At 45.5% G+C, this 25,816-nt stretch overlaps 1 protein-coding gene across 3 annotated transcripts in view; it reads right to left on the bottom strand.

Moving 5' to 3' along the window:
• Positions 1-226: 226 nt before the first annotated feature.
• Positions 227-25,816, bottom strand: part of OSGIN1 (oxidative stress induced growth inhibitor 1) — an 889,419-nt gene continuing 863,829 nt past the window's right edge. For all 3 annotated transcript variants that reach the window (XM_069604776.1, XM_069604775.1, XM_069604777.1), the window contains 3 exons: positions 21,035-21,226; positions 10,227-10,318; positions 227-1,387 (listed from right to left, as the gene is read on the bottom strand). In XM_069604776.1, the coding sequence (XP_069460877.1) occupies positions 376-1,387; positions 10,227-10,318; positions 21,035-21,226 (1,296 nt within the window). In that variant the 3' untranslated portion in view covers positions 227-375. The remainder of the gene's footprint in view (positions 1,388-10,226; positions 10,319-21,034; positions 21,227-25,816) is intronic.

Raw genomic sequence — 25,816 nt, 5'->3', positions numbered from 1 at the left:
TTTTGGTTTGTATCATGCAAACATGTCGACGTCCTAACACTTCATAGTGTGCTACAGACTAAGCGAGCCCTGTAGTAGTCTACACAATGTAAGATCTTGAGTACACTAGGTCAGGGGAAGCCCACGAGTAGTGTACGGCATGAGCGTCCCCGGAGTAATGCAGGGTATGAGTGCACCAGCATACTGTACATTATGGGTGGTTCTCAGAACCCTGTAGCAGTGTGTAGTACATTGAGATCTAAAGTACCATGGTGTAGAAAGGTCCCACAGCATCGTGGGAGAGGAGAACCCTAGAGAACTGCACTGCGTTACTGTACGATCGCTCATTTTCACACAGAGAATAAATATCACTGGATTGTACATGTTTTGCCTTCGTTAAGGTGGTTTCTTGATTGACTTTCTTAACAGAGAGCTGGCTGCTGCCAAAGCCCCACCTTGGACAAAGCGCACAAAGTAATCCCCGGCTAGCGGCCCCACAGCATAAAGTCCTTCTTCGTGAGTGCATTCGTAGGTGAACTGGTCAATGTCAATGGGGTTTCTTTTGGAAATGGCTGGTTTCTCGTTATCCACTGCCAAGTGGATTCCGTTATTGGGCAAAAAGGAAAGATTTGGGTTGGATCCAATGAGGACCAATGCCATTGATACAGTGTACACCATTTGATGCCCATTTTTGTCCTCGAAAACACACTTTTTGTCATCCTCAAAGCACACAACACGATGCTCAGGAAGACTGACGTAGCCTTCGTATGGTCCAGAGCCAAAGATGGATTGTTCCTTCATCATCTGGTGCACTTTGTGATATTCTGGGTACATCATCTGGGGCAGCTGATTGAATATCAGGCCCGGGTCATTCACTTTCCTCCGGAAGGCGTGAATCACAGGAATGTTGCAGTGGTGCGCGAACAGAACAGCATCCGCCGCGGTTAGGCCAGCACCAATGATCAGGACCGGGTCGGAGCATGGGCAAATGTCTCGCTTCTTGACAGCGTCTTCCAGTGCAGAGATCTGATGCGAGATAAATGGAAGGTCCTCTCCTTTGGCACCGAGTCGGGAGGGACTGTCAAACATGCCTGTTGCTAAGACCACGTTCTCGGCGTATATGGAGAAGGGTTGCTGCCGCCCGTTGTGGGTCTTCAGTAACCCATTGACCTGAAAAAGTCCCCCTTGGGCACTAGATGCGTTTTTCAATTGTCCCTCCAGAGGATCAGAGTTGATGTGTGCACCGTCCTCCTCATGGTTGGATTTCAAGTTGGCACCTGTGTGGATTTTCTGTACAGAGGTCACCATGCTCCCCGAGATGAAGCTGTCCTGCAAGCCTTTGTTGTTTACGTAATGCTGGTAATACTGCGCAATGTCTCCTGCCGTGGCTCTGTCGTTCCTTAAGTGCCTGTTTGAAAGACAAAATGTACAAAAGATCATTTACAATGTATGTTATTAACTTATTTGATTTTATAAAGTACTTACCACTTTTCTCTGTACAACATTACAAACAGAGCGGCAACAATAAAACACTTGAGCAAAAAGAGGCAAACATGCTTCATTCTTAGGACTGGAAATAGCGAGAAGGGGAATTTTAAGGGAGCATCAGAAAAAAGCCAGAGTGGAGGCGGAGCGAAGAGGGAAATGGAAGAGTGATTGCAAAGTGTGGCAGCAAGATGGGGAAATGGGAGGAAGCGGGACTGGCACAGGGAGGACGATGGGCCAGCAGAAAAAGAAATGAGGAGCGAAGCGGATGAGGAGGAGATGCAGGGGCAAGAAAAGTGAGACTGGAGGCAACTGAGCCGTGGACACAATATAGAGGCAGCAAATCTGAAGACGGGCAGTGAAAGAAAGCCCACTAAAAGAAGCGAAAGCTGGAGAAATAAGAGCCAGAACCTGAAAACAGTCAAACAAAATAAGGTTGAATGATGGTGAATTGGTTCAGATTTAGAAGTCCAATGTTGTATAAAAATAATCCAAATGTGAACTAACAAACGAGTTGAAGTTGTCCTTTTGTTTGACACCATTGTTGGCAAAAACCCTCCTCCCTTAAAAAAAGCAACTTGCCACTAAGCAAAGAGTTGTACAATTCGACCGAAACGGGGCTGACTAACAGGTGACATTTGACCTTAAGTGCAAAACTCGCCTGGATCAGGATTATGGGACTCTGAATTAGTTCTCGGGCATCATTTCAGACTCCGGTCTGGGAAGAAGGTTCTAACATAACACCCTACTTTTTGGATAGTCAAAGGAATCCGTGTGTGCTACAAATGTTCCATGTGCAGGCACTCTAAGGAATTTGATCTGTGGGAGCCTCCTGAAATGGCAGGCAAGAAAAAATGCAAGCGATACAGAACGCAGTGCTACACCTGTTCTAGAGGCCCACTAAGCGAGACCGAGGCTTTAGGCGCACTGGCCGCCGGTCTGGAAAACGTGTGGCATTTAAATACCGTAATAATATTGGCCCCTTTACCCCAGAGGCAAGCTCCTCCTTCGCAAGAACAGAACGTACTAGTTATGCAAGGTATGTGCTTCGCTACAAGTATCAGGTGGGAATACAGGTTCAGTTCCGCCCTCACTTGGAATGCATTACCCCAAAGCATCAGACATGTACCTCCCTGTAAACCTTTAGGACTGCCACGAAGACGTGGCTCTTTTGTTGATATCATGCATTCCTCCCAAATTTAATTTACCATCACATTGACTCCTTTGTTAGCATCTAGATGCCATTAGGGGGTCAAAGTCCCCAGTGCTGAATACATTCCCAAACACAACACAGCATTTCCATAGAGTATCCCACAGCACTGAAAGCAGAACGCACCCAAACGTTTGCCGCCCCAAGAACATATTTCATCAGCCACTTGCGATCTAGTTACATGCCTGTGTAAACATGTTTCGTCTTCGCCTTGCAATTATCCAATGGTTGGTCTTGCGATTATCACTATTTTCCCATTCAGGGTGGCACACTAAGTGGAGGGCAGAAGCAAATGCAGCTACACCCGGCTAGTGACCTTGATCACGCCATGAATGTACTTTTATTTGCATGCCACTTGTCCTCATCATTGAAACGAACTCCGGTCTAAAACCTGTCCTCTACTTTAATCACAGTTACCAAAGTGAGGAGGCGCACCTCTAGAGAGCCTTTATGCCAGTAGACACCCAAGGAGCACAGTGGCTGCTCCTGCTTTCCTGGAAGCAAGCAGTGCCATGAGTGATATCTTCAGACTACCAAGCTATGTTGCTTCTGCAGGCTACAAAGACCACCTAGAGGTGGTAGGAGAGGCATTTGATGTCACTCATCCAGTAATTGTAGCTATTATCCCTTTATTTTGCCATGGTTGGACCATTGCACATGGTAACAGCGTCTGACTGTTACCCCTTTTCTAGAGAGTAAGGCTGCCCCATTCCTGCGCTCATTTCCCCCCTTCTTTTTCGTGTCCTTGCCCTCAACAGCTGGAAGGTTTTACCTCAATTCTGTATTCACTCTATTCAGAAGTTTAATTCCACCTCTCTCAGCTTTAAATGTTTTATTCTGCAAATGACTCTGTAAATGTTTTACTAAAGCTCTTAGTCTATCTCCAGTACCCTAAATCTTGCGCTCTGAAGCTCTCTCTTTACGTGTATAGATTAATCTTTCGGAAAGCATTCCAAGGGCCTGATTCACAGAAGCATTTCATGACAACACAATCACATAGGAACACGCACTGTGAATCAGGCCCTTAGCCTCTCCAGGTGTCTCTTTAAATGTCTCCCTAGTGGCCTTTTTACATCATTCTTTATATAAAAATGCTACATTCTCTCCAACATTCCATAAATCCCTCTCCAAATGTCTGCCTTGCTCTCTAAAAGTCTGTCTCTCTATAAATCTCTATTTTCAGTACTTTTCAAGGAGGGCACTAGGGAGTGAGCGAGAGATAGTGTGAGAAAGGGGGATACAGATGACATGTCTATACATATTTATGCAGTTTCATTTACTGCATATATCTTGATGGTGCCTATTGTTCAGGGAACAAGGAAACCCAATGTAAACATGGATAAGGAGTAGAAATAATAAGGTACAGGGCAACCCGAAGCTTGTCTTCTGTGTTTTTCTTTTTAAGCATAGATGTAAATGTACAGGTGGAAAGGCATAAATATGTAAATATAAAGATATGCAACCACAATATACAATGCCCTTACACCAATAATCCTCTGCTCGTCTCATTCTATGTCCTCGTTACCCCCAGGTAGGCATCCAAAGCCCTTTCAAACCCTTTACGTACTCCCTCTTAAGGCTGTCTCGTCAAGTTTCCCATTGCCAAGGCGCTACTTACCTCCTGTACACATCCAGCACAATCATCACAGCCAGTCCCTTTCCTCAAGTAACTGCCAATATTCCGATATGTGCACTTCTTCAATGCACACTATCCTCTCCTCACTAACCTCAATGGCTCTACTCGTCCTCAACATCGGCATGCCAACCACCTGCCCAATCTCCACCAACCATGATCACTCTTTCGTGGCTGGCAGTCTTAAAGCCCACAGGCACTCCTCTCCGTAACTCTGAATGTCGTTGCAAACCTCCAGTACTATTCCTGAAGCAGGATGCAAACATGCAAAATGCCTACATAAATAGAACACTCAAAAACCTATTTAAACGCTACACCATAATATCACTTAAAACTAGCTCTAGAAACCCACATTGGAAAGTGTTCTCACAAGACATTGCCCATGCAGTCACTTTGCTCTAGATTGACTCTCAAAGGCCTGTGCCCTGACTTTTCAAGAAAGGGTAAAGTGATTTTGCCATTTCTCAAAAGAGTTTGCCCTCACTGTACAAGTAACCGTGCCCTGAATGTTGCACAGGCCAAATACGGGGGCACTCACTAGTTAAGTCAGGGAAAAACATTTATTTGTGAACCACTTCCACCAGGTCTCCTTGTATCACTCACATTGCTTCTCCCCATTTCAACTCTTCAAAACCCATTGTGCTGCTCCACAAAGATCTCCTAATTGCACAACACTCTTCCCCAATACCTACCCTGGGCCACACCCTTATGCTGCCACCATACCATCCATTAATCTGCTCCTTCAGCCTCACATGAATACTGCTTACTCGGGCACTGGAGCAATTTACTCATGTGCACCTTCTTAATGCCCCAGCACTCCTACTAAATACCACACACCATCTTCCTCCTTAAACCCTCCACCACTACCCCACCACAAAGCATTGTCCATTGTACAAAATGTATATCTTAATTTGTGCCGGTGTTTGCAGCGCAAGCCATTTTTGAAGGTGGGGCTGAGCACTGGTACTTCCAGCAGGGGTCGCCAACACAGTTGCAGCCTCGCAGAGTCTGGTGGGGGACTCACTGTTCACTTTACAAAGCCATGGAAGTGTATGAAAAAACAGGAGCCTATGCTGCGCTACAGCAGTTGAAGCTGTCACAGGTTGACACTGATCCTTTCTGCCTCTTCCAAAGAGCCAGCGGCTGAGGCGGGCTGTGGGTGGAGCCTGAATTGGCACGCATTAGAGGCATCTGTACGAAGCATACACAAATGCACGTTCATCTTTTCCTAGGCCTATGGGAGGCTGAATGTCCCTCTGCTTCACGCATCTATAGACCAGGTAGGCGTCTGATGCAGACTGATGGAACTGTTCTTGTGGTAGCATCGCGAGACGGCTATCAATGCAAGTCAAGAATAAAGTCTGAAAAGTATGTTTTCAGCACACTGTGTTCAGAAAAAGACACAGAATTTTGAACTTTTTCTTTGGTGAAATGTGTGTTTTTCCTGTTCCACAATTATTTTTACTCATCTTTGTCGCTTCCCTCCTATTCTCCGTCTCACATCTCAGTCTTTTCCACTTTATGTTGCCTCATTACGTGTGAGCGTTTGTCTTCCCATCACCATTCCTAATTGAAGTGTTTTTTGGTCACAGTTGTTTTATTCAGAAGTAGCGAGTCTCTCACTTTTTCTCTCCTTAGGCCACAGAGCAATTGTGGGTCTGTCAGTGAGTGATAGCCCCCAACCTTACCAGCCTGAATACGTTTCCAGAGTGCACTCATTTTCACTCCCGTGATCCCCGCTTGCATTCTCTCCCCTGAGAAAGTCTGTGGATAGGCCTTTGAACGTCTTTCACTGGAAACAGAGGCTGCTGCTACTTTGTGGGTGGGGTTTGGCAGCCTCTCTTGCGAGGGCATGCAACAGGGCGAATTAAGGGTCACCTTTTCTCTCTTGAACTGCATCTGACCACAATGCAGCAAAGGATGAGCAGCACTGCAACAAGGATTAATGTAACTCCTCACCACACTACAAGGAACAACATGTAACAGCAGGCATCTGGGGCTAAGGCAAGGACAACACAGTAAATACTAAAATACCTCAGGTCTCTGGTGCCTCCCATCAACAGACTGGTCTTAATTCACACGTGGTCTCCTGTCATGAGGATGATGGCGGTGGTGTTTGTGGAGAGTATAGTGACAAGATGACTTCATACTACTTTGCTTTTTAAAACAAAATAATGTGTTAATGGGGTTCTAGTATTGGTTATTTTAAACTGAAAACTGTGCTTAGATGCTTGATACCAATTAGTTGGTTAAATGGAAACTCAGGAGTGGGTATGTGGTGGCGCAGTTACAAGAGGTATTTCTTTACCCAGGTTATGAGAGGAGAGGTAGATGATTGGTGTGGTGTGGGCCAAATTGTTTTGGTGACTGGTGGTGTAAAATATGTGGTGACACACTGCTCTGTGGTGATGTTGGCAGAGTACAATGCATGAGTGACAGTGGTCAAAGGTGTATAGCGCTGGGTGGTGTGATGCGGGATGGTGTCGGATGATTGTGCTGGTGGGAGCTGTGGTTTTTAGCTATGCACAAAGGTGCTTTGAGTAGTAGTAGTGGTGATGGGGCCGAGGAGATATGGTTCTAGCATGGTGGTGGAGGATAGGGTACTCTTGGTTAATACACCACAACATTTAGCTGATCACCATTCCCCACCGACCCCCTACCAACTTTCTAAAAACATTTGCCCCAGTGTATTCCTATGACCGATTCCCCAGCATCTGAACAGCAACAGACGAGGCCAAGACAAACACAGTGCTTGCCACTCAGGGACAACAAACTGCCTGTGCAGTGCAGCGTTCCCGGTCCCACCCACGCTCTTCTGCTTTCCATCATTTCGCACCTACAGCCCTTAGGTGTCCTGGGGTGCTCTGGCAACATGGAGTGGTCTCGGACACAAGACTAGGAGGTTGGTACGGCATGAATAGCGTCTGGAAATGGAAATGCAGTGCAGGCCCTGGGAGCATGACATGTGATTGACAGTCTTTTGGGGAAATCAGATTTGCTCACTTGACCTCAAATAACAGTGGCCAGACCACAGACCATATGTATCATTTAAGCAGATGAACTGCAAAAAGAGGTGATGAAACTCAGGGCATTAATGGACACATGGCTAATAATTGTGTACCTACTCTTTTATATGAGATATTGTATATGTATACAGCTATATCCCCAAATGTCCTGCTGCACTGATAGTTAAAGGTTTGTGCGGGGGGTGGGGTGAACTGGTCATTGTGGATGGACTGTGTGTTCTTGTACATGGCCAGTGCCTCTTCCTTTTGCTAAGGATTTTGCGAAGGGATTCTGAAATATGTTATGTGGCTGTTCTTGTGACCAGCAGTTGAGTGAGTCTTCGCTGCTGGGTTAATGAAGCTGGGGTTTTCGTGGATTTTTAGGCTATCCTCAGCCTGTGCTTGGAAGCCAGAGGCCTGGAGTGCCCAAACCTTCCTCTAGCACATTAATAACACGGTCACATTCTTGAAAAGGTTTGTACATTTTCTTGTTGAATCTGTATATTAATCACCCCGAAGCAATGTATGGTAATTCCACGGCTGTTTTACTTGTGGACTGAAACCACAGCCCTGCAGTTTTCTCCTAACATGCGATTCGAGCACCCGCTGTGGCCCCATTGCCAATGGAGAGACATTATGTAGGGACAGCCACTTGAATAGTAGTATATCCTTCTTCCACGGAACAAGACATTTGGTTGAAATATCATCTTGCTAAATAGGATTTGATAGGCATATACACAGAGGGATTGCTCAGGTCACAAAATGCATGAGCGATATTACTTGTACGGCAAAATAAGTTATGATGAACAGTGTTGTGTGGCGTGTCATCATTTGACCTGATGGGAATAGTTTCTCATGTAGCTCCAAAGAGTCTATTTCTGGGTAGGTTGAAGTCCTCGGCACATGAATACACTAAATTAATCATTTTCTGAAGGCTGAGCAATGCATGCTTCTGATTCTGCACCAATGGAATAATGTTACTGTTGATGACTGTACCACAGATGAACGTATTAGATCATTTAAGAAGCAACATATAGTTCCTCAGGCAAATGGTAAAAAATATGCTTTTGCAATGCACCGTTTTCTTACATTTTTTTTTGAAGCTCATTAATTACCCACTTGTACAAACAGCTGAGACCACAATGGATTTCACAGCTGAACTCGGATACATTTCCGGAGTAACTGATGTCACTTCCTTAATAGCAAATACCTGTTATTTTCAAACAAGCACACTTGAGTTGTCTAGCAAGTATCCCGTTTTGCTAAGCTATCCAGCTATGCCATTTTGTATAATGTTCCTACTCTCTACATGGCATGTAGAGTTTTTTTTTTAAATGTTGTCATATTCAGAAAATTGTATGCCAAAACAAAACGCTTTTAAACATTTGGAGCGGAGGCATCATGAGCACGGCACCAGTAGGCCACGTCGGACAAATTATGGGTCCTCGCACTTACAAATTAAGCACTGTTCAAGCACGCCCCCTCAATGCTTTGCTTGCTATTAATAACCAAGACCCTTCATAAGGCACCTCCACCCCAAAACCTAAATACTTCCGCCATTCCACGCCTCTCAATGTCCTTCACCTAGATACTGAAGAGCCTCTCACGGTGCAGGCTCATCAATAACACCACATCCGCGTAATTCCCAAAGTGACTAAAATACTATCCATTGGTGCATCTCACTTCCACGCCATTACCCCTTCGCTCTTTTTCCAATCATCCTCCTTATCCCCTCAGATCATAATCTTCGCACCTCCCGAAGTATGCTTTATAACGACCTCAAGTGCCACTCGTGTATCTTCTGCAAGTGCACCTCAATATATCATCCGAGTATCCAGCAAAATATATTACATAATACTTCACCTGAATGCCCCAACCTAATTCCCCTTCCCCCCTACTGCTATTCAATGCCTGATCTCAATACCCCAATTACTCATCGATACCTCCCACAACATCCATCCTCAATAAAATACTTATTAACCAACCCAGCTTAAAATGTGTCTACAATACCTCTTTTCAAGGACACCCCATTACCTCCAGTGTGGCCACATGCTTCGATTGTGTGCAATAGACACGTGTTACAAGGGTGCATTCTACAAGGCTGCAGGTTATTCAAACCTTCAAATACAGCTCAGTAGCATAAGCCACCTGGTGTTTATGTATGTATTAGTTATTTGTAATGCACACTATACACAAGCCACGCAAACTGGCTCTTTGTTGTGCTAAACTTCTTGAATTAGTCACCCTCGAGTGGCACGGCTGTGCCCAGAGGGAGGTCCTGAGCTTGCCCTCCCTAGAGAGCAAAGCTACAATTCACTGATGACACAGAATGAGGCTGAAACATGTCCGGGGGTGCTTGTGCTTTCGTGCTGAAGGCAGGTGAACTAGCACTTCAGCCTAGACTGCCCCTTATGGAGTGGGTCAAGGTCTGATTTGAATATGTGTCTTTCCCGCTCTTAATGGAATGACAATGACGTTCTGCGTGATGCCCAGAGCAATGCTAGTGCTTTTTGAGCAATGAAAAACCTTCCAACCATCATCCTTTTCTTTTGCAGTGGCATGAAGCTTGGGTGTCACACCCCCTAATGCTGCTGGTGTGATTCAAAACCACAAATGGGCATGCTTCTGAGTGTCCATAGACCAACAGAAAATGTGTTTGCTAGGCATATAGTGTGAGAAATTGTTATCCAGTGTGGATGTGGATGTATGGGCTGTTGTACCCCAACTACAGCGTTGGCTCTCTTTGTGAATGCAGGCCTATTGCTCTTCATTTCACATTTGCCGAAATCCCTCTAAAATGTTTTAAGTGTGCCAAGTAAAGAATGTGTCAATTATAGAAGCCAGAAAACTCAACTCACACCCGGCATTGCATGTTGAGGGTCAGAATGATGACAAATCTATATGGAGAACTCACCGCCTCTTTCTTCTGACCCAGTCTTTGAAGGGTAGGTCTGGAAGGCCCATCCATTCGCCGCGGCTGAGCGTGATCATTGATCCTTCAATCGACTGAAATGGAACATAAGCATCACATGTCAGACTTCAGGGACAATCACCAGCTGTTTCTAAAATAGTTCGTGCTATTCCAACATCATTTTGATTACTTGACATGGCATGCTCTTGGTACCCGTAGTATACCTGACAGTGCCCAAGAGTAAGGATCCAAATTTGTATTTGTGTTTTCTTTATTTGTAAAGCGCACCTGGCCCTTCATCTGGGCGCATTTCTTGAGTTCACAGTGTTACAAATTTACATAGCAAGATAGCATATATAAAATTACATAATAGCAAATGGAGATTACATTAAATGGTAACATATATACATTGTGCGTGATTGTATGCTACATAGGATTTTAGGTAGGTACTTACACAAGGCAATTGGTCAATCAGTTATGCAATAATCATGCATAGATGTTAGAAGCTGGCAATTCCACATCGATCAGGCAGAGGCGGAGGAAGTGGAAGAGCTAGTATTCTTGCGCTACAAGTCAGGTTTTGGCTTTGCTTCTGAATGAGTGGAAGGAGTGTTCAGTTCTGAGTGAGATTGGTAATGTATTCCACAGTTTAGCGGCAAGAACAGGGAAGCTGCTGCCCCATCCTTCTGCAGTTTAAATCTTTAGACATTGAGCTTGAGCAGCTCTAGTGGGTCGGTTAGAGGTGTTGCATACAAATAGGTTACACAGGTAGCTTGGTGTGAGGTTTGCGAGGCATTTATGCGTAGAGACAGTGTTTTGAGGGCAATTCTTTGGTCGACAGATAGCCAGTTGAGACTAAGTCTAGTTTCCAGAATTTGTAGGGCTCTGGGGATATTCATAGCAGCCCTAATGGGGTTTTGTAGAACTTGTATCTTATTGGTATTCTGTTTGCTGGTTCCTAGGTAAAGTGCATTGCAATAGTCAATTTTCGACATGACCAGAGCTCTGGCTATGGTGGTGCAATTACTGGTGGTTAGATAAGGTCTGCATGCAGTGATGAGTTTGCAAGTGTAGGCTGTAGAGGAGGTTAATGCATTGATTTGCCTGGCTAAGGTGGGGTCTAAGTAAATGCAGGGGAGTTGCTAGGTCTGGAAAAGACCCGGGGCTAAGCTGATGTCGGAACTGTTGGGACTGGGGGCTAGCTAGTCTTTTGGCTGTAGCTCCTGAGATTGTATCCAGGGCTACAACCAAAAGATCAGGGGCTATAGCCCCCTTAGCCCCACCCCTAGCAATGCCCCTGAGTAAATGCTTAGAGTTTTTACATCTTTCGAGACCTTGATAGGGTTACCGTCAATGGTGAAGGTGTCAAAGCTAGCATCCAGCTTACTGAGTCAGTGTTTTGATCCAAGGAGGAGTATCTGTCTTATCGTCATTAAGACGGAGGCCATGTTGCACCATCCAAGCCTGAATAGCCAAGTAAAGGTCATTGAGTGCTTTGGTGTCCGCTTTGTGGTCACCGCTGATGGGGATGAGTATTTGGGTGTCATCTGCATAGTTTGTATAGGAGACACCAAAATGGTCAAGATCAAATGGGGTACTCTGCCTGCATGAGGCTAACAGGAGCCCTCCCCATGTGCCTGTTTACGAGTAACAAGACATAACAAAAAATACTGAGACTGGAAAAAAACTGTAACTGAAAAATGTGATGTGTGGAAGGTTTTGAATTAATCTGAACCACTGGCACTTCTCTGGGCCAGCCCCCACACCACTGTTTTTTAGCCCATCTGGAGGGTTGCCCAGAGCAATGCCAGGTTAATATTCATTCTTAACCAGCCATCAACTCTCTTGTTTTGCTTTAGTCACCCCGAGTGGAACGGGTATGCCCAGACATGGGTCCCATGCTGCTGGGCCTAGAGATCCAAGCTACTCCTGATGACACCCAATAATGCCGAAACATGTTTGGGGATGCTTGTGGACTCGCAGAAGGGATGACCAAGCAGATGGAGCTGGACTGCCCTTTTGGGGTGGGACCAAGCCCAAGTTGCATAGGGCCTTTCCCCTTTCTGGGTTTGCTTGGTAGGTGAAGAACGATGGTCTGGAGTGTGGCTAGAGCTGTGCCGAGGCTAAGATTAATTCTAAACCTTCCAGCCATCACCTCTTGTTATGCTATGAGTAACACCACTGCACTCAACGCATATTTGCATCAAAATCCCAACAATTACCTTAATTTTGGCATGATTCATAACAGAAATCATTACAGGATTTAAAGAATCTCGGATATAGGGGTATATAAAAAGCAAATCCAATTGAAATAGACTGCAAGCCTACTCATGAGTTACTACTATCTGGATGATAGCGTGGGGGTGTTGCATGTCCTGACGGCTAGCCAGCATGTTCTGTTGCCAGCATGCTATGGTTTGCTATGCATACAGCGTGTGCAGTTGGATGCGCTGCTTTGCTAATCAAATACAGTGCAAGCATAACCAGCGTCCTTGTGACTCAGGGTGTAGCATCTGTGTGCTTTGCTAATGCTGCCTCAGCAACACCACTGCTAAGAGTGTGCGGTTCAGCTCATAAAACACAGGCAGTAAAGGGCATGAAAGACCAGGCACAGAGCCTCCAGGTGGGACACAGGGCTGGCAGCCGCTGCCCTGGGCTACCAGGACCATTCGGTGGCTGTGCAATTCTCCAACAGTGATCCAGCCCACTAAACTCGCTCAAATATACACCGATTTGTGAAGAGGACCTGTTGACTGTTAGTAATAATGAATTCTAAGAATTAAAGCTTCAGAGCACAAGAAAAATAATTGAGGTAATAATCACTTAGTAATGGGAGCTCCATGATATTCGATGCCAGAAATAAATGACGAAAAGTGTGCAGGTGAATTCATAATGCTCCTAAAATACAATTATGTTTTTCGCTTATAACTTTCAAACCGGATTCACAGAAGCGTTGTATAATGGTGCAATCCCATGGGAAAACGTGCTGTTAATCAGGCTCTTAGAATGCATTGCAGGGAAGGTGGCATTTCCCCTTCTTCCTTCTCTCTCCCCCTTACCTCTTGCACATTCTCTTATCCTCTCCACACTCATTGTCTCAGTGCCAACAGACCAAGGTCTGGAAACCGCTGGCGGGGCACCGGGCACTGCACGCCACTCCACAAGCCCCGCCACTCTTAGAATCCTACGGTGGGGATTTTGCACAGTATCAAATATAAAGTATGCAGGTTCAAATATCGTTAAAAAAAGGGTTTAATGTTGCCCAAAAAAAAAAGTGAAACAAATGTCTAGCGAGTCCTCCAAAGGGCGTTTCTTCATTTCCTATTCCCGCCAAATTTCATTCACCAAGTCCCGCCCAGCGACTCCCCTACTGCGGCCCCTTCACCTAATCAGTTTTACCCATTTGCCGCAATCCCTCAACACCACATTGTTCCTTACCATGTTCTGCCTTAATGGGGGCCTCTGGCCACCAAACCCCATTCCTCCACCACCGCACACCCCCAACTCTGCTACCCGTAATTATCAGTTCTCCTGGCCAGCTCCTCCTTTAGCAACACCTTATGGGTGATCTGCCCAACATGCCCATACCTAAAGTCAAGGCCCATGAACCATCACCTCGCTCTACCCTGCACCCTTCCTCCGTCTCCGGCATATCCCTGGCTGCTGCTTCTTCTCCTGCCGGCTTTGAAACCGCATGTCGCCCTTGGACACGCTACACTGCCCCACTGCCACTCCCCTTTGACCTGCCTCTCAGCCCACCTCTGCAACCCGCCGCTTAGCTCGGTGAAGCCAACAATAGACACTGCAGCGATTTGCCATTTCATTTGCTCGTGGGGCTGTGGGGGTTTCAGCAAAGCAGCTGGGCTCTGCTGGTGTTCAGCGACCCCCGGATCTGGTGAATATGGGTGAATCCCTTGAAGTCTGCTCACAAAGTGGAAGAAAGAAAAAGGTGAACAAGGATGACGACAATCAAATAATGAGATTGTTTTCCACTCTAAAATAGGTTAAAAAAAATGAAACACCGAGGGCCTGATTCATGGAGCGTTTTCCAAAAGGATTGCGCTATTATAAAACGCTTCTGTGAATCAGGCCCGAAGTGCGAGGAATAAAATATTATATTTCTGTAAAAAAGTGCATGGCTCCTTTAAACATGATGCAATCCCTCTAGCTCTATGATCAAGGTCAATGACTTGGTATTACAATTATTTGGCACTTCTGTGAACAAGCTCATTCATCCCGGCGGCAAGAACCCATTCATTAGCTTGCTCTAGCCTATTCATTTCATCATGTGCATTTTAACAGCCCAGGGGGCTCACTTCTCTTTAGCGCCCCATCATTTGAAGGCAATTATCGTAATTTCTTTGAAATTAGCCAATTGCACTTGCACTCCGTAGCAACCGCTTTTTATTGTGCAATTTGTATACCCTGGTCCTCGTGGCCACAGACCCTCATGTTATAGATTAACCCAGTATACTTTTGTTAATGTTTTGAGATAGATTTCCTAATATAAATGGCTCTGTCTGCGAAACTTACCATAACAAAGTTTAAAGCCAACTTAAAAGTGGTTAAAACGTTTAGAAACCATGGTGCGAGTGTATCCAGGCACTCAATCTTCCAACCCTCTCGAGGCCACCCCCGAATTGCACATCTCTCCCCATCGCTCGTGTGACATCCCAGCCAAATCACCTCCCCTCAATCTTTATATATTCAGTCCTGTGCTGGAGAAAGTGGTCAATTCATGCGCGTGGAAAGCTCTTCCATTGACCAAGTAAGTTGGCGAGTTAATTGGAAATTATATATAGCTCCCACTGAAAGAGTAGACATTTCTAGACACCGATTTCTACCACTTTCCACGCTGCACGCCAGGAGAAAGCCAAGATGGCATGCTCCAGATCCACCCTGCTTTCTTTGTTAAAGAGCAGCGTGTCCGCTGCCACATGACGTCATTCACGCATTTTGCTAGGCTTCCTTTGTTCATTTTCTTACTCCAACGGATTTCTACCTGCTGTGCCCCCACTTAACTGATCCACTCCTCTATGTGCGTAACTGTGGCCTCTATTCACCAATAGTCACGCATCAGAGTTGCTACTCTGACCTTTGACACTGCCTCCCAGCCCCCACCCTCAACATGTATTGGAGTACAGTCAATGCATCCATTTTGCTCCTGAACGTTGCATATACTAAGCATGATTGTATCTTAACTTCGGGGAATTCTGGGTAGTTAATTTCTGCCAATGTTTACAATGTCACGATAGTGGAAGTAGACACCGGTACTCACACTTTACAGAGTTCAAATGTGCCTGTGCGGTTTTAAAAGCATGTGATTTGATTAGCAAAGCAGCTTGGGTGATTAGAAGGTTGGCCCAGTAAACAGTACGTCGCCACCCGGCCCTCTGCGTTGCTCGTATGCAGAACAAGAGCAGACAAAGGCTGTGCTAAGACCTTTGCACCGCAGGTAATGCGGGCTTATTTCGCATGCTTTGGTTGTTTGCAAAACTTGTCAACTACAATCAAAAGTCACCTTTTATCATCACGTGATTTGATGGAATCCAGAGTGAAGCAAGAGTTTTGGAACTGAATGTTTTCAATCAAAGCTTCTGACCTGTGTAAAATGTAGCCTATTTGCTTTCCTCGTGAGACGTTCCGTGGTGACTCTGCTCACTCCACAATAAACTACATCTGCCCGCTGTCCAGATAACCCCTATACTTAACCCATCCCCGCAGAAGCATTCATTCACACAGCCGCCGACACACTCCTAACTTAGTCTCTTTCTTCATCCAGATAGGCAAGGGTTGCCTGTAGGCACGCCTGGGCACTGTGCCGAGGAGGCGCCCGAGCGCTGAATGCCCTCTCTTGCCATCTTCTCAGCTGCATTTCACTACACTGACATGCTGTTTGGAGCATAATCTCTGTGCCATCAACATGCCAGCCCGAAGTATTTTGGCATTGGGGGCAAATGGCTTGGAGCCCCCTAAGCACAGGCAACTCAGACATGTGCTTGTGCTGCTTATTTACAACGTTATCCCCAAATTGGGTTAATGTTCAGTGGCTGAAGCAGCCTTTGAGGCATTTGGGGAGAGTGCGTAGTGCATCTGCTGGGAGGGCATCAGGATTGTAAAGGATTTTCCGTCAGTCACTGCTGGAGAATATTTACAAGGGGGCACCCAATTTCCCCCCCACCCCCACAAATTAACTCAAGCAACTGAGCTATGCGACGTAGCCAAAAATCATGTGGGTCACTTTATAGCAAATTTTGCCCAAGAAAATAGTTTCTATAATATGTTGGAATGGAGCACTTCACAGCCTTTTGTTTTTATAAATGGGTTCAAAGTCACATAATGTGCAATTGATTCTCTAGGGTAACACATGGAAAAATACAAAATCAGTAGATGCCATGTCATCAATAGCATTTTTAGAACATTTTCATGATGCTGTGGCCATAACCTACCTATGCCAGTAATGGTCACTGTAAATTACTTCCTTGAGGATGTGGCCACAATCTATGCAGGCCAGTATGGTAAAAGCAAATCACATTCATTAAGCTGAGAAGTCAGCACTGGCACTCTTTTTGCTACTTGTTTCTTTCTTCCATTCAGTCCTAGTCTCACTCTCCCCCGCCTTCTTAGCCCCAGGCAGTCTAACCAATCCTCCCCCACCCCCTTGCCCCAGCAGCCTATATCTCTCTAGCAATTCCTTAAACCTCTTTAGGGTATACGTCTTAAAAAGATAGTGGGGGCTGGGGGGGGGCTCATTAACGTAGCCAATGGCAAGTGAGGTTGCCGAAATAGAGCACATCTTGAAGTGATATATAATTAGTCTGCACTAATGAAATAAAGTGCACAGGACAAATGAGCAGTTGCCTTTCACAAAATGAATAATTTACATCCTAGAACTAACCTGAGAAAAGAGCTTTCCCCATATTTTGCTAGCAAAGGAAACAAGAGATACACTTTATATCTAATAATCTAGAGTGGAATGTTTTCTGCACAGCAAAAGGTCATTTAGACAATGCACAGGTGCTTCAATCATGTGTCCATGTGGTCTAACAGTAAGTGTCTTGCCACAGAACGCAACAACCAGCACTAGAGTGTAACCCATTAATAGAGGCATGGCATTAATTTCTCTGGGCCTCAAAATCCCCAAGGGGGACGGAGGGGGGGGGGGTCTACCCTCTGATAGAAGTGGGCGGATGGGATCCTCCTGTGCCCTGGCCCACCTTTCTCCATAACGCCCGATATTGGTCCCATTTCGCTCACCTCCTAAAGCCTGGCAAAATGGTTGGCGGGTGCGCCTTTGGACCAGGAGCATGGGCCTGGGGGAGGAGGGCAACCACCTTCTTTGCCCCACCAGCCCCGCCTCTGCTCATGTCTAGACCACTCATTTTCAGGGCTACTGCCTTGATATACATCAAGGTAAGAGTTAGTGTGGGAGGCGAAAGGGAGAGATGTGGATTTCGGTGCCAAATACTCTCTGGCCTCGACTGCCCATTTAGTTGAACTCAACCTAAATGACAGTCAAGCCTCTGGCTTATGTGGCAAGGTAACTGCATATTCAATCGAATCGCTATATTGCCCACAGGTTCCGCAGATGGGTATGGCAGATTGGGTCCCTCAGCTTTTCTGCATGTGGTGTGGAATTAAGCTTTGTCCCCACCCCATCACCTTCACCATCTCAAATTCAAAAGAATTATAGTCTTTCTGAGGCTGAAAATGAAATACTATCAGGATTGGCCATGCAGAGAACTAGAAGATTCAATGTGTGCTGTCTGGGCAGAATGCCTTTTGTTCCAGTCTATCAAGTGGTGAAAGCACTTTGACTATTTTGATTCGTTGGAATGCCTCGCCTTCTAGAAAAATCGTGTACTGAGGAGACCACTGGCTGGCCCACAGAGTCGGGGTTTTCTCCAAAAGTACTTTAAGATGATATAGCTGCACATTGAGATGGATGGGGGTGCCGATTTATTACTCCAACACCAATCAATAAGGACAACTCAATGGTTTGGCAAAGGGAGTCTGTTTAATGACAAGTACAAAAAACAGGGAGTAATGGCAATCAGAAGTGATGCGATAGTCTGTCTCGCTTCAACTGAACTTCATACAAAACACATCGTTTATACTGAAAATTCATCATAAGTGACGTGCAACACTCAAAAGTTAATAAGCATTTCTATTGGCTAGGAAAAGGTAACTTTAATGTAGGTGCTATATCTGTATATGGTAACAGAGTGAGGGATTGGGTAAAACACTGTCAGGTGGGCGACTAAGCCCTTCCTTCAAAATGACTAGTGTGGACATCACCAAAAGTGCGACGTCCCATTGGCTCTACTTACTTTGGGACCCTAGGACCCTAGATTATTTGGTCCATTGTAATTGGGTTGGGTTGTGATTGGGTTGGCACAAACCCCATGCATAAATTTCCACTTTGCATAGCAGCACGCAAAATGGAAAGCCAGGTGCAGGGTGCAATTTAAGCTATCCGGCCATCCTCCAATTAAGGTTACAATCAATCATCACTTCAGCAACAATATGTCAATTATATTACTGTGGTTGGCCTCGAAACTGCATCTCTGCCTGAGAAAGTTCCGCTATCTTGCCCTGGGCAGATGCCACGCGTAGGTTTGAACTCGTGCTTCTCCTCGTTCGGATAGTCACGTGATGCAGACACAGTGAATTTGCCTAGTTTCTCTCGATTTGTGCATTTAATTCTTATTCGGCTTGCCACCTGCCTACGCTTCCTTATCTTGACCTTTCAGAGACAGGATATTCTGTTCTTAAGTTTCAATTAGATGTAGCTACTGTTCGTTCCTTCTATTGGTATGACTTGTCTCCTTTGGCATGAGTTGCATCTACTGAGGTTCGTTTCAGCCGTCTATTCTCATTTTGCTAGAATATGAAGTTTGTCGTGCTTGGCCTCTAGTAACCTAAGTTGATTCTGCTTTTTTCGTGCAAAGTGGACTCGCACTTATAATACTGTGCTTCGTTTTGAGGTAGATTATGTACAATAGCGCTTGCCGCGCTATTCTTCTACTAAGCATAGCAAGTCGTAATGTTTTCTTAGCTTTCTTGCAGTTTCAAGCATATGTACAGGCGTTAACTTGGACAATATCTTCATCTTGCTTACAGCTTAACTTCTTGCATTTTTTAACATTGTCCCTTCATTCTTTGTTCATATCTTTATTCATGGCGTTTCGTATCTTTGTGTTATTCTCGGTTCGTCATTTGTTCTATCTGTGAGTCCGTCCGGGCTCTCATGACGTCACCATTTGTCTTCCATTAAGACCTTTTTGGTTTCTTCCAGGACGGTATTTGGGCAATCTTCATTTCGTCTCACTTGTTGGTAGGGTTTTCGCAATGGATATCCAACTGCCCATGGTTGTCTGGTTGTTGGTATTTCAATAGGTGTTGCTCTTCTGATGGGTACTGGGAAGAGCCCCACAGCAGCTCTCTGCTGGTTTATTTGCTCATCATACGTCACATATTTTGGTGTGAATGTTCCTGGTACTTCAAAATGGGTGATGGGAGTGCAGGCTTTATTTGCGACCTCCTCTACAATCGCATTTTAGCTGGCCCGTGGGACTTCTCCACTGGAATTTGCACAAGATGTTCATGCAATTTCACTCCAATGGCGGAGCTGGGTCGGGGCTTAGAACAGTTAGTTAATGGTGATTTATAGCATGCTTAATGCCAGACTCCTTCAGTTTCTGAGTGCTGGAACAGGAATCCAACCCATGTTGCACGCAGTCTTGTTCCCAAGGTGAGTGTGTTGAGCTATCCTCCGACCCGGACATGTGGAGTCACAAGCAGTGGGGACTGTGGTACCTGCCAAGAAGTGGATCACACTTCTGCAAAGGCAGTGCCAGGAATCCAGACACCCCTCAGAGACACAGCATATTGGGATAATAAAAGGGTCACCATTTCAAGTTTACTGGTGTGTCAGGGAAATGCTTTTGGTATGGCTCCACACTCACTGTGCAACTAATTCAAGTCAACGATAACGTGTGGTTTGACCTTCTTCAGTGGCATCAGTATCAAGGGTTATAGGTACATCTTCCTCAGGAGGAGGCAAAGGGGGAAAACGAGAAGCATATGCTATGGGTTCTCTCTGCATACACAAAGTAGTTCCCTCTCTGCTATCAGATTACATTAACCACCATTTGCTTCTGAGATCTAGGTGGGCAGTGAACAAAAAGAAGAATGCAGAGACACCGAGATGGAAATCCAGAGCGGGAGACCGACTGGTCGGGGCAGGTGAAAGGAAGGACATTAGCCAGTGGTCGGGTACACCTCTTTCTAGAAAGAAAAATCACCAATTTTCCCCATTTTCATTGAAGGTCTCACGTCCGATGTCCAAGGGCTTAACTGTTATGGAGTTTCAGTAATGGTCCCAGATCAGAGGAAGGAGGTGCATCGACAGTGCAGTGGTGGAGCACCAGTGCACGGGTATGCATGTGCACGTGCAAGTCGTATGTACGCAAGATATTAAAAAGGGCAGAAGGCTTGTACTCTGGTTTGGCAGGTTAAGATCTTCCAATTTTTTACAGAAAAGGAAATGGTGGAAAGGATAAACCCTTAAGTGCCAAGGACGAGTATGTCCTTTTTGCATAGACTTGCATAGTAACCTGGCACTTAGAGAGATCTACCCAGAATCACAAAGGGCACAGTGAGGATTAGTAATCAGGTAGGCTTCTTCCACGGCCAAAACGTAAGTATTACACCAGATATAGAAAATGAAAAAAAGGAAATCATAGAACCAGGAAACATTATCTGCATAATGGCTTTTGTTTGTTACATTTCCACAAAGTGTTACTTACGTTCCAAGCACCACCAGGAGGGCTTTGTCCCAGGACCAGATGAGGAATAGCCCGATGTGGCTCGTGCCACCAGGTCAGCATGGACTCAGCGCTGCCACCCATGTCAGTGTCTGGCCTCAGAAGCATGTCAAAGAGAAGAGCCACTGGGCTCGATGAGCGCCCCTCCAAGCCTTCAGAGAGGTACGCTAGATCCTGGGAAGCAAAAATTGACACATTACATTAGCATGCTCAGTTCAGATGGAGTCTGGTATTGACAGACGGGGTCATTTAGAAACGCTAAACTGTTGACTTAGGAACACAATGAGAATTCGTTTTGGCACACCATCACATTTGCAGAAACATCAACCCGGTCATGCCCAAGGTACTGGAGTGTCCAGCTGTGCCAAGCTTGCTGGGTGACATGGTGGGAAAAAGCGCGTCGAAACAAACATTACAAAATGTCTAATGTTTTGTAATTAACAACCCAAAAATAAAGGTATCAAAAATAACAATGTCTTGGCTAGTGTTCTAGGGGTGGAATAAGGATCAGGTGATGTAATCCCTAGTTGGGCTTGCCATGAGCGTCCTTTAGCCGTCAAGCCTAAGAGGTACTTCATATTTTAGAATGTGAATGCAAGAGGCTGCCAATAAAGTGAATTACTAAGAAAAATCTGGGGGAAAATATTTAGATGTGATATCAAGAGGTAGGCACTCGCTTGACGAAGCACATATTGTAGTTTATGTGTGCAGTTGTTATAAATCAATTCGCAATGCAGGGCACATAGATAGAGCGCAGACCTGTTCCTTATTCCCTCTTGTATTGAATGCAGCAGCCACCCCGGGAAAGGCCCGCCAAACACACAGCATTGCGTCTGGCTTTTGCAGAGTCTTTTTTACTGGGATTCCTCCCTGTCCAACTTGTCAAATATCCTGCTGCTAGTCTTGCGATATTTCAAATGGGAGTGTACAATTCCACTCACAGGATTAGGGAGTGTGGGCAACGCCCTCCGTCTTCCTCTGGGTACTTCCCGAGGCACCTGTTTCCACCCAAATGTTGAAATAGAGTAACTGCGTCACAAGAGGAGAGCGGGTGCTGGCAATCAGAGGAGTGTCTTGTGTGGGTGGACAGGTTGATGCCCTGCTGTGATGCACCACTGCAGACCTGCACGTGCTGGGCAAGCCTGGTCCCTGCCACTAGTGTAGCTAGGGGAAGGGTTGGGGGGCGTCTCCCCCATCCGTGGCTCCTTTCAGATCCTGATGTCCCTGCCTCCGCTCACAAAGTAGTGACATGGCATGGACTTGTGTTCAATACAGGTGCGATTTTTCTCCCATTTACACCAAAACATTCCTCCACCAATGGTAACTGCTACAAGGCCAGTTAGGCAGCTACACCTTTTTATCAAGGAACTAGCAAACGTGCCACGCAAAGTAATTGCCTCCTGATCTGAACGCAACAATACCTACAAAAAACTGCAAGTACAAGCAGCGCTTCAGTTCAGAATTCCAGATACTGCTCATCGTTTGTGTTTTACCGAAACTCTGGTGGCTCACAATCCAAAACAAGATGGCTTTCAATTGCAACAGAGCATCCATATGATGTCACTAAAGCAAACAACTGCGTGACTGCATTTTTTATAAAATCGCCAGACAGGCCAAATAACATGTATTCAGAAAGCCAAGCATGCTGTCTGAACAACGCTATATCCAAAATGAGCCATTACTGGTAATTTGAGGCATTATCTGAACATCTGTTTGCCTAGGTGTGCCCTCTCTTGGCAGCTGAGGAGCCACTGGCCCCCACTTTTTCCCTAGGTGACACATGGGGTCCTCAGCCGATGGTGTCCAGGAGAACAGATAAAAACAGAAGATAGGCCAAGTGCTACACATAACAGAAAAGGCCCGCATCATCGCTAAATTCATGAGAGAATCGGACTAAAGCACCTAAAAATCTCTAAAGGTGCATGCCTAGTGCCACTCAGAGGGTCCATATGTTACCAAATGACTTTAAGTGTCTCCCTTCCAACTAACCTTTCAAAGAGAACGTGACTGTGCATAATGAGATGCAAACACAGTATGTACTCAGAGGCAAGTCCATTTTATGCAAGTAAAAGTGGTTTCCACAACAAGGCCTGCTTTTCCTTTGTGGGTGCATATATCATTGAGAAGCACACAAAAAACAGAGTTTAGTTCTGCAAAACGGTGGTTTATAGCTATGAAGGTCAAAGGACAAGGCCAGTTGTAAAGTTTTTGAATGGAGCAGTGAGAAGGATAAGGATGTTATGCTGCATTGGCTTGGGGTGGTTCATGGATGCTTGCCCCCCCCACACCGATTCTGCACACAACTCCCAGAAGACCAGGGTGATATAGTTAGACTTGGAAACCCGCTCTGTGGGACGTGCCTTTGATGTTCAGAAGGGAATCCAGCTCACCTAGAAAGCATGGAAGTCTTCATGGAAGCAGGTAAACTGCTCAGAGCCAATCCAAAGCCAATAGGTTTCGAGCCTCCCTTCCTGAAAAATCCTGCTCCATCCCAACCTGGCCAATAGTTAGATACTTCGGTTTCTGGGTTACGGGACAGGATCTGAAGCTCTCGAAGAGCACCTCCACCACCACTGGAAAGTTGCTCCTTCAGCAGCACCTCCCAGAGCTAACAGCAGCAGGTAGGTGAGTGGCTACCTGCAACCCTTTCATAACTCTATGAGGACAATAACCCTTGCAGCAAAGGGAGGATAGTTCAGGGGCAACACGTTTATCACAGAAGTAAGACAACGCATAGCAGCACAGGTTCAAATCCTGGACTTGCACTTAGAAACTGGTCCCCGGTATTAAGCGCGTTATAAAAGAAAAATAATAAATGATATGCTCCACAGGCCACAGTATATGTTCCATAGGAATGCAACCAAACCATATAAGCGCTGCAAGAGAACTGTAGGTGAACACGTCCCCTTACAAAGGAGTAGTTACAAAATAACAGTCCTGCAAAAAGATGCCTAAAAGCTTCAGTTGAAAGCGCCTGAAGGGGGCACAGCCTTGTCTGTTATTTGAAGATCCAAACGGGTCACTTGGCCTGACTTATTCCACGTTTTTCAGTCCTCACCTGTTGGTGTCTTTAGTGAGTCTCCCTAAGTGAGTGGAGGTGTGGCCAGATGTGACTATTCCTTATGCCTCACTGAGGATGCTGAACAAGGCTGAGCATGTCTGGGGCTGCTTGTGCTCCGGTGCAGAGGGGGCATGGCCTAGCAGTTTGGGCTGGACATCTTCCATTGAAGGCAGGGTTAAGACTGAGTTGCATAGTGCGGTTCCCTGTTTGTAATGATGCAAACAGAATAAAAAGTGATGAGTTGGAAAATGGACAGAGCAATGCCATTGGTTGCAAACTAGTCAAAGCGTCCCATTCATCATTTTTTATTTTTATTGTTTGTGTCCCACATTGTGAGTGGTTTTCCCTAACAAAAGGTCCCTTGCTTGTTGTGCATGGAGAATCAAACGTCACCTCACTGAGAACGCCCAACAATAGGTCTCGGGTTGCTTATATTCCCGTGCACAGGAGATGTGGACTAGCAATTTTGGCTGGACTGCACTTATTGGTGGCAGTTGGAAGTTGCCCAGAGTAACGCCAGAGGTTACCATTTAAAAAAATAACTTTCTATTCATGAATGGTGGGTGCCTTCTTTGCCCGAGCTGCAAGAAATCCTTGCACCTCGATCACCACTAGAATCTAGAGAAATGAGGCCACCGCCAGGGCCTTGAACCAGAAATGGATCACCTTGCATGTACAACCAGGGATCTATCGACCTGGGATCACCATCTTTCACACCTTGCAACACACAGGTGGATCCTAATCCCCTGGATCAAGAGCCATGAGGAGCAAAGCAGTGCAGGAAAGACATGCCTATCACCTTACATCATAGTCTAAGCCAACTCGGAATTTACATAGAATTTACCAAAGACGTTGGGGTTACCCAAAGAGACGTACAGCCCTGAGTCTTTGTTCCCAGAACTTAAAGATAAAAATACCTTCGTCACAACAAAGAGCAGTCCTCCTTTTTATTTTTTACTCCCTTTTTTCAGTGAATTAAGATTGAACACACAGCTACGCTATCATTTCGAAGTTCCATTGAATAAATGGAACTTAAGAAAGGATGCGTTGGTTTTCTTCTCATAGAAGCCTAAAGAAATGTATGACTTCATGATATCTATATTAATTTCCTGGTGTTTTGGCGGGCGCCAAATGCACGACGCTTCAGACAGCAACATCCTCAAGCCACCTATTCTGCAAGCAGTTGAAACCAAAATAGCAAAATAGCGTGACTGGTTTTAGTCGCCCACGAACGCTCCAAGTACGAATCCTTAAATTAGCTGTGACGCGTGCCATTTTAATATGTGGCCACGTGCTAGATCCTTCTCTACTGTTGCTTTAAATGACTGCAACAGATATGAAGGCGGAAGGGTCAAAATACATTTCCTACATTAAACGAACACAGACAGAATCGCTGAAGGTCCCAGGCCTCGTCCTGTGCTGCGCCTTGCAGCAATCCAGATGCCAGAGTCAGAACATTCCACTGGTTCTCCAGCTTGCAAGAAGAAGGGAGTAGAGAAGTGAAAAATCCATGGCGAAATAGGAGAGAGGAGGGTTGGGGAGGGTTAATCCATGGCGAAATAGATTTTAGGTTTCAATATACAAAAGGATGTAATTGAGGGGAATGACTTTGATATCGCTACACAAAAGACGCACCTCTGCAAAAAGCGCTAACACAATACAGCAAATCTATCAAACCTGTATTAAAAAAGCACAGGGGTGGG

This window comes from Ambystoma mexicanum, chromosome 1p (assembly GCF_040938575.1).
Source record: "Ambystoma mexicanum isolate Mex_15411 chromosome 1p, UKY_AmexF1_1, whole genome shotgun sequence".
NCBI classification, from domain to species: Eukaryota; Metazoa; Chordata; class Amphibia; order Caudata; family Ambystomatidae; genus Ambystoma; species Ambystoma mexicanum.
Note: the sequence above shows the minus strand (reverse complement) of the source record. Positions and strands in the feature narration are given on the sequence as shown.